A 17,133-nucleotide genomic window follows, 5' to 3' on the forward strand; every position below is an offset into this window, starting at 1 on the left:
CGCGCACCCAGTAAGTGTCAACGCGGCCGAACGCGCACGAAGGTGAAGTAGTTTTTTCTCGTCTTCAGACAATCCACATTCAAGAGAAAAACTGTCCAAATTGTTGGTTACGTCTTCCATGGCAAGAAAACAGTAAATTTATGTAAACTTTCCCTCAGATTCTGTGAAAAATGACTGAATTTGCGCTAAAATTTACAGAGTCGCTGTTACCATGGCAATATGCACAACGTCCGCTTATACTGGGCGTGTGCTTCAAAATAAAAGTATTCTTTAAGATTAATGAATAAAATGTATTTAATTTCACTACTGAAACAAAACTTGGAAGTGTGTCATCAATTTAACTAATATTTTTTCTTCAAAATACTTTACACACAAAATATATTACACGACAGGTTTTGAAAAGACAAAACCACACCTGCCCACTGTTTCTTGTGGTGGGTTTAATTTTTTATTTTTTATTTCCCTTTCATGCTTTTAATACAAAGTCATAAATCACTGTACACATATGTACAAGAAATATTCCTTCTACATACACAGAGAAATAAGGAAATCAAATGAACGCAACACAACTTACACCAACTGTCAATCAGATATTCAAACATATACTAAAATCAGCTGAACTGAATATTAAGACTTCGATTTCCGATGATGAATACATAGATTTTCTCAATCCGGTTTGTCAAGTATTCAGAAATGTGAGCAGGAGAAGCAAGAGAATAAAAAAATCCAACTGAACAAACAACAGCTCATCAAAATAGCAGCTTTTGAGAAATACACAATATTGCTCAGAACTCAAAATAAAATTGCAAAACATTGACATATTTGGATAATCATCCTATCAATTATCTGGGGAAGAAAACCCTCCAAGTCACTTCAAAGTGCTGATTACAGAACTTTACACAAGTGTAACACATTCGGTTTCTGTATTTGTTCTCTAATGAACACATTAGGAGTATTTACAGTAAATAACAAGGCTCACATACATTACACATCATATAAATTAAAGGTAATTACATCTATATTAGTGTTTGTTGACACCAAGAAGATAAGAGAATGTAACCACACACAACTTGTAAACAGAGCCGATTGAAGATGAAGCAATATGTGCATCAAGCAAACTATTACTTATTGTTATGATTTTACATTTAGAACCATTTCTATCCTGGAACAGAATAAGATCCAGATGAGAGCAACATGTGGATGTGACTGGTAGTCATCTGTTAAACATTTTACATCCCTTTGACTTAAAGACCCGTTGGACAAATGCTGATAACTATGAAGGCACTGTGAGGGAACAGGTAAGCGGACACAAGCCAAAGTACAGTAGCTATAAATGCCACAAGATGAACATCATTTTATTTACATCAGGGCTCTGTAAGCACATCCTCAGTGTTCTCAAAACATGTCGAGGAAAATTAACGCATTAATGCTGCTGTTGCTTATATGCAACCAGGGTTTCGGTACCGTATGGCAACAAGAGCTACTCCTCACCCTGCCTCCACTTCTGAGACTCCTCCTGACGCGCATCTGGGTGAATTTGGTTTCTCATCCCACCCAAGACATTAGAGGTGGCTTCAGTGGCCATAATGAGCGGTTTGACTACTGCTGGCGGCAGCTGCCTGAGGACTCCTCCCACTGCCCCTGTCATTCCACGCTGCCCGTGCTCCCGTGTGGCCGTGTCATAGATGGTCAGTGCAGTGTCTGTGATCCCCTAAACATGGATATAATGCTCATTAAAAGCTCATTTTCATTTATGTAATAAAAATACTGGCATTTTCATCTTGAGGTTTATGTACCTCTTTTACCACAGTATAGGCTTTGGCCACGCCTTCTCTCAGATCTACAGGCTGGTGAGCGAGTCCATAATGGGAGTAACGTTTTATCCTCTTCATGTCTCTCTCATCGGGCACTGGAGACACCATGTCGTAGGCTGTCTCAGCTGCAGCCTAAAAAAGACACAGCATTGCATTTAATGGGCAACCACATGAAGGCATCAGTGGTTAAAATGGACTTTTACGGCACATGATGCATCACCTGAATGGTCCGCACCATCCTGTTAGTAAGCTCCAGCGCAGCCATAGCAGTGGAAGTTCCAAAGGAGGCAGTGCCCCGCTGAAATCCACGGACTATCCGACCATCCTTCCGGTATTGTTCAATCGGAAGCCACACCAAGTCCCTGAATCCCTGAACTGAATTAAGCATACGATCCAAGAAAAATACAAGAGAAAAGTTTCTCAGAGATATACTTTTAGCAGAAAAATGATAGTAAATTACATTAACCATAGTTTAATAATGCAACTATAAATGAATAAAAATGCATGTGTATCCATTTTTTTTTTCACAGAAAAAATTAAGCTTGGTGCCACATTTACAATGAAATAAATGGGGACTATCTAAACTATGGGATTAAGACCATTTCAGGATTGTGATTTTGGTACTGGAAATACTTTTAAGCTGATATAATAAGGCCTGTGCAATATGATAATATACACTGTGAAAATGGGAAATGTATAACATTTCATATTATGCTCTATCATTTAAATCTTTGGCCCAATCCCAATTCACCCTTTGGCCCTAGCCCTTACCTGTGCCCCTTAATTTTGCACATCGACGTGAAGGGGTAGGGGTGTCCTGATTCTCAATGAGTTGGAGGGGAACAGCTAAGGGGGAGGGGGCTGTTTGTCCCTCAGAACAAAGATTTTTCAGGACCACACTACAAACGGAGGGGTATGAGAAATCTCCCATAATTCTGTTCGAACCATCAGCAAGATGGAGGTAAACACAGCAAAAGAGTGCAGCAGTGTGATGAAAGAAACACACAAATGTACGTATTTTCTTCATAAACAACTTAATCATTTGATTGACCGTTAATGCCGTTTCAATGTGTTACAGACCGCATTTCTGTGGTTTGCGGTTGATGGCCGCAAAAAGATGACCAAAGCCCATGCAACAGAGACGGTTACAGCTGCTGATGGCATGGTGAATTCTTTCACAAAGTTGTCACATCTGTTCATAGCGGCATCGATGACCGCTGATGATGTAACAGGTCTCCAAGTGTTGTCCACTTTCATACGGGAATATTTCAACCCCTACCTAGTGCCAAGTGCAAGAGCCAAGGGTAGGGGTAAGGAGGAGGGCCAAGGGGTGAATTGGGATTCGTCCATCGTCTTACAAATCACATCTTTATTGCAATATTGTTTGTCATGTGGGTGCTTTACAGACAAAAAGGTAACGAACAAACAAGGAGGAGAGTGGAGGTAATATAGAACAGAACAGGAACTGTATGCATGGAAGTTCCAAATAAGATGAGAATAGTCCCATGTGCTGAAGTACAGTGTGGTAATTTTCAACCATTTCTCAATTTATAGAACCATTACTATATCATGATATATACTGCTACCATGATATAGAATGGTAATAGATTGTAGTGTCGTATGGTGTATGTTTCAGTCTGTGTTAAGGGGCTGTGGTTCACCTGTTACCACAGAGTATAAGGTTATTGCTGTGTTAATACTGTTCTCATCATTCATGTTTCTCATCTTATTAGAGGTGAAAGCATTCCTCTTATAAATGAACTACTCTGGGAATAGACAGTAGAAATTCTTGATGGGTTCATTTTTCTACAGAGAGGTGTTGCTATGGAAATGATTGGAAATGATACACTGTCCAATACACTTGCATCAGTGTGCTAGTTGTGTTTGGGTGGTTTGCAAGTAGTTGCAAGATCTCACCTTGTCTAATAAATCTCTGAGCTGAAGTGGGCCTAATAAACACTAAAAGCAAATATGTGCACAAATGCAAAATGTAACAGAGGGTCAAAGAAAGTTTACAGGGTGTCAGCAGTAATTTGAGCAGTAATGGCTGAAGGTCACTATATTATTTGCTTAATCTTCAAAGCACATTAAATAAACACAACTCTAACACAGGCATCTGTGATTTGATTAAGAACATTTGTTAGACTCACCGAGCTGAACCAGAGAGTGAATCGGTCCCACACCACCCAGCAGACCGGGAAGCTGATTTTTCTTTATATCATTTAGCCACTCATTTATTGCATAGGAAAACAGCTTATCCACACCCAATAACCTGAAAGACAGACAAAAAAGCATTATCAGTTCCCTATGTGCTGTGAATTAGACACTTGGGAATGTGCTGCTGGACAGTCTGGTGTATTACACTGATGTAAACATACCCTTGTCTGTAGCACAACCGTCTCAGTTTCAGTTCTGAACAATTTAGCTGTGTCAAGCCAATAATGATCCCAGCAAATGTTCCCTGAAACAACACAAAATAAGTGATAACACTGGTCTACAAGTAAAATGCCTCCAGAATAAGTAGTGAAATTTTACCTCATGTGAGTCACCAATAAAGAAAAATAAGGTCAAAAATGTTGGTTGGCTGAAGTTTCCAAGATACAGTCTTGGGTGAAAATGTGAAATTCGAGAATTAACGAGAGAAAGAGGGTTTTACTCAAAATGAATATTTGTCTCAGAGCTACCATGATATACTTCAAAACACTGTCTGGACATTACAATACATTCACTCTACAGGTTCTATCTAGTGGAAGATTTATAAATCTGTTGTATAAATGTACATAAACCAATAGATATGTGTAATAACACTTCATCATATACCTTGAAAACATCAGCAAACCAGCACTTATGTCATTTGTTTTCAAATTAATCTTATTAAAATACGTAACATTTAGCACATTTAATCTCTTGAAGCAGATAATTTCTAAAAAAATTTGTAGACCAGCGGAATAGACATAATAATATTGACTTAATGCTCACACTTCTTTGACTACATACCTGCTCCATTGCAACGTGTTTCCCATGATAATCCAAGCGAATGGGAACTTCAGAGGTAAATCGAAACTCCCTGTCAGACAAAACAAGGTTAAAAAAAAAACCAATCAACTAATTCCATTATTTATTTCAAAGAGAGTAGTGTTATTTTATCTTAATTTAGGTATTTGACACCAACCTAAAGAAGATGGGCTGGTCTGTGAAGGCAGGCGTGGAGGCTTCATTTTCAGTTGCTTCTTCCCTACCAGATGTGGAGAAACCATTGTGGCTCAAACGTCTCTGAGCAGGCACTGAGATGATCGGGGCTGGGTCCTGGCTGGTGCTGCTGTGCTTCTGAAAGCTGCAGGAGATTTCTGGGGCAGCCACTTTCTTTGTGGACACACAGACTGCTACAGAAGAAAATATTGTTGGAAGTTACAATTTATGTTTTCCATCAGGCACTGGATTTTTTTGCAAATGATCAATGTTACCTTCTTGAGCAGGTGGTGAGAAAAACTCAACTTCAGTAGCAAGACTTGTAAAAAAGTCCTTCAGGAAGAACAATGCATCCTTCAACACAAAACATGGTTTCCATTTAAGAAGTGCTGTGGCTGTCACCGTCAGATGCTCATAGGTTCTATCATATTTCTTATGGATTAACTTGATTTTGCCTTTTACCTGATCAATATTGAGGCGAAGAGGCATCAGAGAAACACGCAAGCAGCACTCCTGTGGAGCCTGCCCTGACTCTGGGCACATGTGGAGCGCCTTAACTGTCAACTGAAAAAGAGCACATGAAGATAAAGAAGACCAAAACTTCACAGGAATAATTTCACTGTCTTATATGTGTTTTCTCACCATGTTAGAATGGGCTTTTCTGGGCATTTCTTTGCTTGAGTACAAGTACAAGAACTTGTTCATTTGTGAGGTAGCCAGTCTGTCTCGAATCTCCAAGTCCTGAACCACAAACACCTGCCGGGACACTGGCTGGTCTGCTGTTGACACTGACCCAGAAAGTCCCTGGGATTGTGGATACACTTCGTGCTGAAATCTTAGCTAAGAAAAAGATTTAAAAAAAGAAAATGTAAAGTTGAAATCTATGTGACTGTGTGTTAAAAATAAAAATGTAATAAAGAAAACCTTTACCTTGCTAAGTTGAATCTCCATCAGGACATCGGGGTTCCTTCCCTTTCCACCCCCGGCCCTTCCAGAACCTCTGGCCTGTCTGACTGGAGTTTGAGATGGGGAACTATGAGGTGTAGACCTGCAAAGCAGAAGAAAGAAGAAAAGCTTAACAACTGCTTCCTATTAAATAGTTGTTAACAGAGCTGAAAGAAATGCAAAAAAAAAAAATCATAGCACATTCTCAATATGAATAGGAAAATGATCATTTCTACATTTCATTTTCACCGAAAAAATGTATATAAATACATTCTATTACAATGGGAGAATATGATTTATGGCCACGGCATTTCTGTAGCACCACAATACTTCATTTAGAATGGTGTATCTAGTGACAAAAATGGGCATATTACAAATCATATTCAAATGAATGGTTCAGCACCACATTACGTCTGTGTGCACAATTAATACTGCAGTTTGTGACTTACCCCCGGCTTCTTGCAGGTGAGGCTGTAAAAGTTGCACTCCCAAAGTCCTTCCCGCCATAAAGGTGCCAAATAACAGAAATTTCTTTAATGAGGTAGCGCACCTCTGGGATGGGAAAGTTCAAGGTTCCACGGCTGGAATCACTCCCTTCCATAGGATGACTGAAGTGATCATCTTTGATTTCTACAGGGTCAGATGTGAGGTGCTTTACCACCGGCTCCTGATCACGATCCTGAAACAGATGTTGGTTAGAATAAGGCATCAGAGGTGTGGAAAAAACATTTAATCTTGGCTTCATGCATCTGTAGTTTTGTGAATGAGTGACAGCTGACCTCTCCTCTGGAACCTGGTGTCTCTAAGATACAAAAGTCATCTGTCTCTTGGGCCAGGTTAGGGACGGGGGTAATTAGAGGAGAGTGAAGCATGGGGTATGTGGGGCTTGAATCCTGGTTTCCACTCTCATCTGGGAATAGGAATAGATCTGAGCGGGGTGGGTCATGGTCATGATTCTGCTCCTCATGTGCTCCTGCATTTGTATGACATGATAGAAAACAAATTTAGCAATACTTCATTATTCAAGGAAATCAAGGTGTCAAATTTAGGAATAAATCTTCACCATTCTGTTGCACCCCTTGTACATGCTGAGCATCAGTTTCCTCCATAGCCTCACTCATCAGATCTTGCAGCATTTGTTGCTCAGTTTCAGCAAGCAACGGGCCCTGAAGGGTGGGCCGGCTGGGACACTCCACCTGATGAAAAAAAAAACAAAAAACACTCAAAATAAGAATATAGGACCAAACTGATTTTTATGTTCTAAAGGTCACATTTATTAAAAACATTGAAATCAGATCAGAATGTCACAGCTGACCTTGGTTCTTTGAGTGGCACTACTGTGCTTGGCCTCTGGTTCTGCTGGAGACACCAAATCTCCATAGCTGGCTACATATTGAATAAGATTCATAAGAGCAGCACAGGAGTCTGAACACGTTCTGATGTGGATGACATCACTGGAACAGCGCAGCTCAAATCTGGGCTCCAACTGTCACAGAAGAGAAACAGGAAAATGCTATGAACGGTTTCATTTGGTTAAAGTAAAACAAATAATTGAAAGTATTTATACAATGAAATCACCAATTTTCCATCCACTCCAGGTTTGACAGCAGTAATCCTCAGCTCCAGTGTTCCCATGTCTACCACTTGGACATAATCTGTGACAGAAACCAAAGGTAAGCAGTGGTCAAGGCCACTGTATTAATATCACAAGTACATTGTTTAAAGTAGTCAATGACATCACCATACCACGTGCCAGATTGACAGAAACTGCATTATTCTTGTCTGAGAGGAAGAGTGCAGTTTCATCCAAAATGATCCTGGAAACAACAAAATGTACTAAGAAAATTGTGCTAATTTTAATATTATTGATTAAAAAATGATGTGATTGAATATCAGTGATAAAAACAGTGGTCCCTTCATACCTGAGTGTTGATGATGAGTGGTCTAAAGAGACACTACTGGAGATGCTAAAGGTTTCTACGACCAGCAGTGATCTTAATGGTAGGTAAAGAGGTCTATCAGGAGGAAGAGAAATGCCCTATTACAATACATATAATAATAACAAATACCCCAAACATGACTAGTAGGTTTGAAGTCTGTCTGACCTGTAATCTAGAGAGCAGCTCCATAAGTGTAGATGAAGTGTAGTGACAGATGTAGGAGGTGCGTATCCCAGCACTGGCTCATCCGAAACATTCAGAAAGTCAACAATCTGTTTGATGTAAAGAAATCAGCAATAAGATTAAAAATATCTGATCTCATTGCAGTAAAACTACATGAAAAAGAGGTTTGTAAGACTTGTGTTGTCCTACCTGATCATACCAGCCAAGGCTAGGAGGAACCACTCTGTGTTGGAGTGTCGCACCTCTCACTCCAATAGCTACTAGAAATTCCTGCATGAAAAGGGATACACCACCACTCTAAGCAGTCAAACAACTGAAATAGGTAATGACTTTGAAATTATATACTACATGTACCACTTCTGCCAAAGTACAATAAATCTTTGTCTGACTGTGGTCTTGAGGAAAAATTGTGCACTGAAACAAATGTTATTGTAGAGGCATGTTTCAGGAATAACAATAATCAAAATGCAATCATGTCTGCACTAGAAGGGAAAAAAAATTTACACTATAAACATACATGTAAGAAATCTACAGGCCTTATACAAAACAGGTTATTTACCATGCACTTATGGTAAGAAAAAGGCAGATGAAGAAAACTGAAGAATGCTGTAAACATATTATAATTGTAAAGCATTTAATCCACAGTCATAGCTCAACATATATGGGAGGTACAGGAATTCATTCAGATGCACAAAAATCAACAAATATAAAAAAAATTCACACACATAAAACACAGGCCGATGTTAACTATAGTTATTCTTGTGGCAACTGATGCTTGAACCTTACCTTGACATTGCGTTCTGCATTCTGTGATGAGACTTTGACAGCAACAGAAACCATGCTACGGGCCTCCAAACCAATACCCTCTGAAGGCGTGGAGGATCTCTCAGGAGATGTTTCTGATTGGTAAACAGTTGGTTCTAGCCAATGAGGATGTGTCCTGCATGGCAATTTGATGTCTGAGACAGAGGTGCCCCCATCCACAAGGCCTGAGGAGACATCCATACACGAATGGCTTAAAACAGCTATGCAGCATTGTCAATCACAAAGAAACAACAGCATCAACGTGAAGGATAATGGGTGTGACTGATTTACCTTGGTGATACATGCAAACACTGCTGGTGTGGAAGCAGATGTAGTGTTGGTCTTTATAACCTTCATACTGCGTAACACTAAACAACACAGCATTTTTCACCTCCAACCAAAACTCCCCATGTTTATTTTTTAGTATAGTCTTGTCCTCCTTCTGGAAAAAAACAGAACAAAACCATCCATAAAACAAGCTGTTTGTAATGTCTAAATAAAATGAGAAAATAAGTGAAATCAGTTTACCTTGGCATTAGTCTGTACAGACACAAGGCCATGATTGACACTGAGGACAACAGAGAACAGGCTCTGGGAAGTCTTGCTCTGGGCCTTAGTTTTTTTCTTTTTTCGAGACCTGAGGCCGAGATCAGAGGCCGGAGAGTAGTAGTGCATGTTCTCTTCCTCTGAGCCGCTTGTCTCATCTGCACGCAAAACACAAAGTGTGACACTAAACACACAAGCTTCAAGTTGATTAAACATGTCTTTACATTAAACATTGACTACCACTATACTATATTCACTAACCCAAGAAAAATGTTATTGTTTTGGTCTTACCCTCAATACCAGCGGACCGGAACTGACTGAAACTGTCCTTGGAATAAGTGTTGATGAGCTGACTGGCAACAGAAAGTCCAACTCCATAAGGCATGCATTCCACAGTCTCCACCGGTGATGGAGCTGTGGGCTCCCACAACAGCAGGTCGTTGTTTATTCTGTAAGATTTAGAACATGCATTTTATATGCGAAATGAGCAAAAGTATATACACAATGTTGCTTCAGGGATTTTCTATGGCTATGATAACAGTAAAATTCTGGGGGTGTTGGCAACCATCTGAAAACCACACACCCTCTCATACAGTGGTTGCTAAAAATGCAGAACTCCTTTGCTACAACCAGTGTTTATTTAGTCTGTTCTGGGCTTTTTACTTAAGAGCATATAAATCTGGTCCACATTCAGACATAGTCAGTCGGGTTCATGCCCCCTAACACAGGATGTCAACTGTCATGAAAGGGAAAAAAGTGGAAGTCCATTCTGATCTACTGTGCAACCATTCTGTGTTTTTAAACTACTTATTCTAAGGTAGTGGAAACACAATGATTCTTGTTATAAGGCAGTAACAACATGATCCTGAATTATATAATCCATTTCTACAATTAGATCCTCATAAATCCCCCCAAATCTTACACATCAGATCTTTAACCCTGATTGGCTACGCCTTTATTGCCATATTTCTATCACACTACCAGGTCTGTACCTGTTGTGCAGTTTTTCATAAAATCCCTTGCTGGGGAGCGCCAATTGCACATTGGGGAAACATAGTTCAAGGATGAAACGAGAGTTGTTCATGGTTTTTTCCTGGAACTCTGTCATCTCTGCAACATCTCCAGGAATAACCATCTGGAATAAAAAAAAAAAAAAAAAAAGATTTTTCAAACATGGGTTCATCACCACCTGTTCTGGTGAAACATGCAAATCAGTGTACATGCTGCTGTTTGCATAATGATGCATCGATAATAAATTTTAATACATTAAAATAAGGTTAACCCTGCTCCAAAATGCAAATGTATTCACTTCCACATAGTATATAATACCAGCTGAAGTCCACCTACTTTGGATAGTGCTGAACACTATCCAAACTATGGTGCCTGGTAATAGAATACACAAAGCCTCTGCTGTGTCCTTTGGCCATGCCTCACCTCTTCATTCTCATACATAACCCTGCGTGAAGAAAACGGAGATGGTTCTGGTTTTCCAAAGTCACACACATCCTTCAGTGAGTGAGCTGCCCCTTCCTCCTCTTCCTCCTCAAGGGAATGGTCCTCAGCACCTTCATCATCTTCAGCTGTGACCCTCTCAAGAATTGAGTGCACTGCAGTGGGGTTCATCTTTAGCACAACCCTGCTCAGACAACATAAACATGAACACTTAAGAGATATCCCAGACTGGACAGATCATTGTGAGGTGGTGACATAAACATACCTTGGCCAATCAAATTTAACACTTTCAGATGTTGTCATGTCTCCATCCATGGTGTGGGACACCCTGAGGAATCGTGGAGCTGGTTGGTCTTGATCCTCCTGGAATTTCCCTGTTAAAATGGAAGAAAATTAAAGAAAAAACATTGAGAAAAGTTTCTTGCTTCACCTCAATTCTAATGGTGTCTGATAGTGAATTACGTTTTTTACCACACACCAATAAGCTCCCTGAAAGTGAGCTCCATCTTGGTTTGGTCAGAACTTCCACCCATGAACTCTGTTTTCACTTCAAGGTCCTCCAACTCCAAATGAAGCACTTCCTTCTGCAGAGACTTCTTGAACCATGGACCCCTTTCCTGATCCGAACGCAAGTCAGGAATGGGAAAGCGTACAGCAAGGCCTAAGACTGGGGCGTTGACAGTGAGCGATACATGACAATTGGCAGGGGTGTGGCTGTCATCAAGGAAAACCTCTGTGAAGGCCTTGTGCTGTGAAATAATAAAGATCTCCATTACACTCAGTGAGTAGAGACAATATATATATTAACCCATTGAACAGTTTAAACCAATATGATGATCATTTATTTTATCTGATCAGGCACATAGGATAGAAATGGGCAGATGTATGTAAAGTACTGTGTGTTGCTTCACGAATTGAAACAACACACCTATATTGAGGCTATATTTTTGTATATAGACAGCGTTCTACATATTCTGTTCATACTGAAGCTGTTTAATATACAAATTATAATACAACTTACAATGGCAACGTAATAAGTGAATTATGTGCATGTTGTTTATCGTACCGTCAAGGGGGTAGTCTTTTTTGTGTGTGACTTGTCATTATAACTAAAGGGGATACATTTCAGTAAACTAATATTAAAACATCAATACATTATAAAACATAAATTTTTCTGAAAATTTTGTTATGTGTATTTTTATTTTTTGAATGCACTTACCAAGCTGACATGTTTATTATATGACGTGTACATGTGAGAGGCCATCATTTCTGTGGTGGCCAGTTTCTGGGGCTGCAGTAGTGAGTTAAGACGGTCTACAATGCTGATGTCCAGCTCAGAGCGCACAGGGCCCAGTTCCATCTGGATCTCAGCTTTCCGGGGGATGGTGCTAAGACGCACTTGGCCACCCTGCAGGAGCAATCAAAGGAGGAGCTGACTAAAAGCTGAACAATGGTGTTGTTTCAAATTTGAAAACAGGTGAGGCAGTTTCATGTCAGACTGATGGATGCTTCTACCTGAGGGCCTCTGCGCTCAGCCAGCTTGTAAAGCAAATGAAGGCAGGTGGGAGGCGGCGCATCAGCACTGGCTATGGTGTCAAATGTCAGGAGCTGAAGTGTGACAAGTCAGCTAATGAGACACACGCTGCCAGAAAGAACTTTCAGATATTTTGTTTATAAATATCATGTTTATCTGATTGAAGCTTAGAGTAGCACTAGATGTGCTGGAGAAACTCTAACCTCAGTGTACTGAATGCCTCTTTGGGAGCCACCAATGCCAGCATCAGAGGGAAACAGGCACTCCAAAAGCTCCATCTGGTTGAGGGAAACATCTGTACTGTAAGTGCGCAGGCTGGATCCCTGGCAGTGTTCATAGCTTATCTTCAGACCCTGACCAACAAACCTGCAGACAGAAGTCCAGGTGACACAGACATTCAATCATTAATTTCATTGTGACACAAACTACAAGCAATATGTGTTTGTAAAAAATAAAAAAATAAAAAGTGTAATAAAGATAAAAGTGCACCTGAGATGGTCATGGGGACAAGCCTGATTTAACACCATTCGAGACTGAAGGAAAGCTGCTGGAGCAAGTTGGCCTAAACCCACCATCCTGAAAAAGTGTGAGGCCATAGGCCCAAGGGGACTAGGAGTTGCATCTGGTGGTGGTAGTGGGTCAATGTGGAGGACTGAAACAGCCAGACTGCCCAGTGTGAGCTTCAACACCAGCTCAGGCCTTGACTCATCACCATGCTTGGATGGGTGGGCTATAATAAATATAAAGACAGACAAGTCATGTTAAAAACAATAACCTTGGGCCACAGAGGGTAAAAGGTTTACAGGATTATATAAAGTAAAGTACTTAATCGGGAAACTTCACTTATTAGCATACCTTCAACCAACTGAGGACTTACTCAGAGATTAGCTGATTTGATCTTTGATAAAGAACCTGCATATTGTTTTCCTCTACAAGGAAAAGAGCAAGTACGTTGATATTTTGTATTACTTACATGTCTGTCTGAGTAATTTTTGAGGGACTTGTGAATCGCGTGACTGGACAGGAGTTTCATTAGTCTGCTTCTCTCTTTGTCGCGGTACATCCATGTAATCATCCCACAAAACCTACAAAAATAGATGCCATATCATCAGCCGAGGGACGAACAAACATCTTGATAAAATAGATACTTGTAAACCTCCTCCTTTTATACTTTGTTTATAAGCACGGAAAGAAAAAAGAGACTTACTGTCGCATTTCCAGAAGGAGATTCCCCTGGAGAGGCTGAGTAGTTGCTATTGAGAGACAAGTCCAAGTCCACAGTGGGTGGTTCACCCAGAGGAGGGAGGGATGACAAGCTGTGAGACATGTCCATGTCAGCCATGGAGAAGAACACATCATCTAAACCAAGCATAGAGATGTAGAAGAGACATAATGTTCATTAAATGCAAAGCACTCTGACGTATATAAACAGGAAAGAATGCTGATTGAAGAGTCGTGCTAAAGTCATACCTCGACTAGAAACAGTTCTGGTGGTCTGGCTGTCAAAGAGGTCGGGGTCTGTTCCTGGGATAGTGGTTTCCTTCTTCAGGCAGCGGTTCAGTTCCATTTGGAGCCGATACTCATCTTCTTGCTGTATTGGCCGACTCTTTCTATCCTTGGCCCATTCCTGTGCAGCTTCACACGAATGGGAAGATATTTGATGTTAACTTTGTAGATTCACAGTTGAATTCTCAATTACATGTATGCACAGTTCTCCTCAACTTTTTTTTTTTTTTTGCATTTTATGTCATTTTATTACTGCTGTCACCTCTATACAGACCTACAGGGAATCTATATAAGTAAATCTTATCTCACTGGTGTTTTACCGAATCATTTCAATCATTGGTTAACCAAGTAATTTGCTCACCTCCACCAGAGAAAGCCCCAAACATGTCCAGAAGAAGATGGACTTGCCGTGGCGACAGGAGAATTACAAGTGTGTCGATATTTCCAACAACATCCAGCTGGAAAGTAAAGCAAGCAAATTACCTTAAAAATAACCTATAATTTACAATACTGAGGACATGTTCAGTTACATACACAATTTTATCAAAACTTGTCGGTGATATTACCAAAAGTTCCTAAGTTATTTACCTTTGCACCAGGCATAGCTAGGTTGTTTTTGAGAGTGAGGGACAACTCAAGTTTACCCCAAAGACTCCCAACTTGAACAGGTTCAAAGGGTGTTGTGGAGGAAATCGGTTCTGTGAACTGAGGATGTGGTTCACAGATTATTTTAGGATTCCAGCTTGGGGAAAGCTTTGGCTCAGTCTCCTGTCCAAAAACACAAAAGAGATAACCTTTTTTAAAAAAAAAAAAAAAAAAGAAAAAAAAAAGACTGATTTGTCATACAAATCTTAAATTCTAATTTCAGATTTTTCACCAACCGTTGGAGGAGGTGAAGATTTACAACCAGCTCGAGGTGCATCTGAGAATTCATCCCAAAATATGGTGATGCCTTCCATCTGCAGGTTTTTATGTGCAAACGTAGTTGGCTGATGCACATTCACACTTGAACTCTCTTCATCTGTTTCGTCGCAGTAAACAATCCTGTACCCAAACACATACCAAAAACACAATCAACAATCTATACACAACTACAGAAATTTTCCTCATGACAGCAGATGTTTTTGTCATTAAGACCTAAATTGTACCACATTTATCAAAGCTCAGTTTGCTTGTCCTCATCTGTAATAGCCCTTGCATTAATAGTGTTTCCAACTGTTTGAAATGTGCCTTTATGAACCACCAGTTTGTCCAGACTTACTTATTGATTCTAATCTCAAGCGCAATTCCAGTTTTAGAGTTTTCTGGGATGTGTTCGACCCGAAGGACAGTATCCAAAAATGTCACCCTGACCCTTCTCAGTACTGCAAGAAATACATTCACAGAAATTACTCAAAATAATGCAATAAGTTGGTACAGTTATTTAAATACAACCATAGTGAAAAACATTATTTACCTGTCTCTATTGTTTCTGCAAACTTTTCCAGTCCCTCAAAAGGCTGGAAACTCTCTCCCATATCATCTGTGAGTTTCTGGCTTAAACATTCTTTGGCAAGCTGCATACTGCTTGTCATGAAACTGGACCAGTACATGGGTTCAATACCAGATGCTGAAAAGACAAACAGAATAAATAAAGTAATTTTTACATTCAATACAATTAATTTACTACAATCTCATCATTTTTACTTTTCTCAACCCGTTTTTCTCCCAGTCATTATGTCTCGGGGTACATAATGAATTGAAATATCTGCCTACCCGCTCTTGGTCTTGGTCTGAAAACCATTTCCAAACCCTTGACCTCAAGGGCACAGTTTTCCTGTAGCAAGGCTGCCCAAGGAACAGTCAGTGAAATAGTCTGGATGAAGCCTGCAATAACCTCAAAAGGGGCATCAGCTGTTTCTAGGAGCTCATTCAATGACTGTGGAAGAAGAGCAGTTTTGTTTACTTTCTGCACAATCTGTTTAAAACATCAATAAAATTAAAATCACGGCAAGGCTAATATCAACATACCCATTTATCCAGCGGGACTTGTGCAAGTGATCCAGTTCCTTGGTAAAGGTCTAAGCTAAGCTGGTCCAAGCTTAGCTTCTCCTGCAGAAAATTTCCTAAGTAGCGATGCAGGAGGTATCTGCAAGCCCGCTTCTTGATGGACTCCGAAAATGGCCAAGGCATCTTAACTTAATGGGTGAACAACAAAGAGGAAACTAAAGAGATGAGGGTCTACACTAGGGATCCTATACCTACTGGACACTTTATAAATTATTCACTGGTATTACAGCTGTGTCATCCTGTCGACTTAAAGACATCCACTACTTGTGAGCTCAAACATCCTTCATATCCCAGAAGTAGGGACACGCTGGAGGATGTGTTGACACTCGGGTACGTGTGTAGGAATTGGTCCGACTCCAGTTTGCTGCACCTACAGAAAAACACGTACGGTGACCCATTTAAATTCCACACTTGGTAACACCAACCAGCTTAATATGTTAGTTTAATATAGTGACAGCTTTCAAAGCATTGTGACAGAAGCGTTGTAATAGAGATACAAGTTTATGCTGTACGTATATTAAAATTTATCCGGATTACAATTCAAATCTTACGGAAACGTTACAGTTCTCTTAAACACATCCCCATTCTGAAGCCAGTGTAAATAAGTTGACCAAACGCTCTTGCGAAACAAATGTTAGCATGGTAGGTAACAGCTAGTCATTAAGTCCGTAGCTGTGCTTTCTTAAATAGAGATGTCATGGGGTAAATAGGCAGGAGCAGCGATGTCACTTATGGCTAGACAAAGGCATGTCATAAAGCTAACTAGCCAGCTAGCAGATTTGAGCTACCGCTGTTAGCTAGCTAGCCTATGAACCACTGTTGTAAGTAGAAGTGAGGAGGCATTAGCATAACAAGCTAACGCCCGGCTAAGGTTGCCGTCACATGCTTGCTAACTAGCAGGTTAGGCTAACCTAAAATGCAATATCTGTCTGGTTTAAGCATCCTAAATTTTAAGATGTACACTCACAAAAAACATACTACATATGCTCGCCAATTCGGCATGCAAGCACACATTACGTAAGGAAGAGTTTAAGATATTGGTGCAGCTTTTAAGTTACCTTCTGACTGAGTTGTTTACAAACACTTTCATGACTCCGCACCAATTGAGCCTACACGCTCCGGACACCGGGGTGGGATTAGGCTGTGACGTCATAACATGGCGGAGCTCAGA

At 40.2% G+C, this 17,133-nt stretch overlaps 1 protein-coding gene across 3 annotated transcripts; it reads right to left on the minus strand.

Annotated features, from left to right (window-relative positions):
• Window positions 1-425: 425 nt before the first annotated feature.
• Window positions 426-17,131, minus strand: atg2b (autophagy related 2B). 3 transcript variants are annotated; one of them, XM_030126554.1, is made up of 43 exons: window positions 17,021-17,127; window positions 15,924-16,332; window positions 15,669-15,831; window positions 15,370-15,522; window positions 15,175-15,277; window positions 14,795-14,957; window positions 14,502-14,681; window positions 14,275-14,371; window positions 13,878-14,042; window positions 13,615-13,766; window positions 13,381-13,492; window positions 12,897-13,137; window positions 12,611-12,773; window positions 12,389-12,481; window positions 12,093-12,281; window positions 11,352-11,622; window positions 11,139-11,247; window positions 10,856-11,057; window positions 10,414-10,556; window positions 9,713-9,870; window positions 9,404-9,579; window positions 9,167-9,317; window positions 8,858-9,060; window positions 8,261-8,341; window positions 8,054-8,160; window positions 7,871-7,963; window positions 7,695-7,765; window positions 7,527-7,603; window positions 7,264-7,434; window positions 7,012-7,144; window positions 6,728-6,921; window positions 6,398-6,627; window positions 5,934-6,051; window positions 5,646-5,843; window positions 5,466-5,567; window positions 5,279-5,357; window positions 4,987-5,194; window positions 4,812-4,881; window positions 4,193-4,275; window positions 3,965-4,086; window positions 2,035-2,189; window positions 1,797-1,946; window positions 426-1,711 (listed from the first exon to the last, which is right to left on the minus strand). In XM_030126554.1, exons 2-43 carry the CDS (start codon window positions 16,083-16,085, stop codon window positions 1,481-1,483), a joined length of 6,222 nt encoding a protein of 2,073 aa, XP_029982414.1. In that variant the 5' UTR covers window positions 16,086-16,332; window positions 17,021-17,127; the 3' UTR covers window positions 426-1,480. The 3 variants fall into 3 exon arrangements, 2 of the variants coding, with proteins under 2 accessions (XP_029982414.1, XP_029982413.1); XM_030126553.1 differs by having other exon boundaries at window positions 4,987-5,197; XR_003934487.1 differs by lacking the exons at window positions 426-1,711; window positions 1,797-1,946; window positions 2,035-2,189 and having other exon boundaries at window positions 4,193-4,301; window positions 4,764-4,881; window positions 4,987-5,197; window positions 17,021-17,131.
• Between the last annotated feature and the right edge of the window lie 2 nt (window positions 17,132-17,133).

Source organism: Sphaeramia orbicularis, chromosome 22, assembly GCF_902148855.1.
Source record: "Sphaeramia orbicularis chromosome 22, fSphaOr1.1, whole genome shotgun sequence".
Taxonomy (NCBI): domain Eukaryota; kingdom Metazoa; phylum Chordata; class Actinopteri; order Kurtiformes; family Apogonidae; genus Sphaeramia; species Sphaeramia orbicularis.